The sequence below is a fragment of the Myotis davidii genome, unplaced genomic scaffold (genome assembly GCF_000327345.1).
Source record: "Myotis davidii unplaced genomic scaffold, ASM32734v1 scaffold4, whole genome shotgun sequence".
NCBI classification, from domain to species: Eukaryota; Metazoa; Chordata; class Mammalia; order Chiroptera; family Vespertilionidae; genus Myotis; species Myotis davidii.
The window spans coordinates 252,938-255,066 of NW_006294707.1; the positions used below are offsets into that span (position 1 = coordinate 252,938).

At 61.9% G+C, this 2,129-nt stretch overlaps 1 protein-coding gene across 1 annotated transcript in view; it reads left to right on the forward strand.

Annotated features, from left to right (window-relative positions):
* The window catches only part of IP6K3 (inositol hexakisphosphate kinase 3), a 32,665-nt gene extending 31,403 nt beyond the window's left edge, over positions 1–1,262 (forward strand). The window contains exon 6 of the mRNA XM_006769167.1: positions 362–1,262. Within this exon, the coding sequence (XP_006769230.1) occupies positions 362–834 (473 nt within the window). The 3' untranslated portion in view covers positions 835–1,262. The remainder of the gene's footprint in view (positions 1–361) is intronic.
* Positions 1,263–2,129: the final 867 nt, after the last annotated feature.

Below are 2,129 nucleotides of genomic sequence, written 5' to 3' on the forward strand. Positions count from 1 at the left end.
GACTTCAGCTTCCTCGCTTGGGTTTGCTAATGTCTGAGGAGGCCCGAAGCCAGGGTTTAAGTCATGGTTTGGGGTTTACACTGGACATTTGCACGAAAGGAGATCCAGCCCTTTTCCTCGTGGGTGGGGGTCGCCTCTGAGGGTGAAGGGTCTCTGGCCCGGGGTCCCGTTAGAGCTTGTGCGGGAAGCAGCACAGATGTAAAGCTGAAGGTCGCAGAGGAAGCTCCCGTTCTGTGTGAATCAGGGTCCTTGCCCTGCCCCTCCCCGGGGGGGCTGTTTGTCATGTCAGCTTGTGATGCTGAGCTGGGCAGGCGCAAGTTTTTGTTTGTAATTTTCGCATTTTCTCTTTCTTTTTCTCGACATAAGGTTTATCAAACTGATAAGAAGCACTTTCTCTGCAAAGACAAGTACTACGGAAGGAAACTCTCCGCCGACGGGTTCAGACAAGCCCTCTATCAGTTCCTGCACGACGGGACCCGCCTCCGGACAGAGCTGCTGGCGCCCATCCAGCGCCAGCTGCAGGCCCTCCTCTCGGTCATCAGGAGCCAGAGTTCCTACCGCTTCTACTCCAGCTCCCTCCTGGTCATCTACGACGGGCAGGAGCCGCCGGAAAGAGCCCCGGGTAGCCCGCACCCGCAGGAGGCTCCGCAGCCCGCGTCCGCCAGCTGCCCCGGAGGCCTCCCCAAAGTGGACGTCCGGATGATCGACTTCGCTCACACGACGTACAAGGGCTCCTGGAATGAGCGCAGCGCCTATGACGGACCGGACCCGGGCTACATTTTCGGCCTGGAGAACCTCATCCAGATCCTGCGGGACATCCAGGAGGGACAGTGAGACGTGGTGCCCCCCGTCCTGGAGCATAGTATCCAGAGACCTATTGGTAGCGAGCATAGTCTAGACACCCCTTCGATGTCTCTGTAATAACATAGCTACGTTCAGGAGCCATCACTCCCACGGCAGGCTGAGTGAAGAGCCGCTGAGAAAGGCAGCTCCGGAGAGAACTCACACGCCTGGCGTCTGTGCTGACACTGGTCACCCAGACTGGATGGTCCGGGTGAGACGGCACATGAGGTAGAGGCGGCATCACAGCGAGACTCTGCAGTGTCTGCATGGAACATGCTTTCTTGTCACGCTGCAGTCCTGGCCGGCTGTGAGGCAAGTCCTCATTGAAGAGGGGGCTCCCAGTCATGGGTCTGCTTCATGGGAGGCCTGTGCCAAGGGCAGGGCGGAGGTGAGGAACGCCTCCTACCTTCCTCAGAGGCACTGCACTAAGCCCACCCCCTGCTCCTGCGGCTGCTGCCCCCGAAGTGCCCGCCTTGCCTCTGTGAGGCCATCAGAGGCGGATGTTGCCTTTGTGCCCGCTCCAAGGGGAGGCTGCACTTGGCCAGCCCCAGTGCCAGGCGGTTGGGCAGAAGGGCATCCGAGGCCTGCGGTGTCCTGGAGAGGAGCCAGGGGCCGTTGGGGTCGGGGTCAGAGTCCAGCCCAGGAGGGCCCCGCAGTCACAGGGGAGGGCCCCTCTCCATCCTCGGGCCGGCCCTGACTGTCCTGTGCTCCCTCCGCTGCAGCCCGGCCACTGCCCTCCTGAGGTCCGAGTTCCACCTCAGCACCCACGTCGCCTTCCTGGTGGAAGATGCTAACGGGAACCAGGCCACGAGGGGGAGCTTGAACCCGTGGGGTCTGCACTGCCACCAGGCCCACCTGACCCGCCTCTGCACCGAGTACCCACAGAACAAGCAACATCATATCCTTGCCAGCCCCCTGCCACGGGGTGCCCAGGGCAGGAAGGAGCACCTGTGAAAGGGGGACGGGGGCGGGAGGCAGGAGCCCTCAAACCTGGGACCTAGAAAAAAACCAGTTCTTTCCAAAAACAAATCAGAGATGATGTGAGAGCCAGACTGGGAGTTCAGCAGAGCCTGGTGCCCTGGTGGCCACCGCTGTGTCTGCCCCAGCGCTGCGGGCTCTGTGGGCAGGGGGAATGGCGACTGCCACGCTGAGTGGGGATGGTGGGGCCTCAGAGGGCTGGGTGGGTCCCCTGCACCGCACCCTCCTCCTACCCCGAATTCTCCCCACGAGCTGATGGGGAGGGCAGAAGGGAGGCTCCCCCTGAGGGAAGGCCACGGTGGACCTTA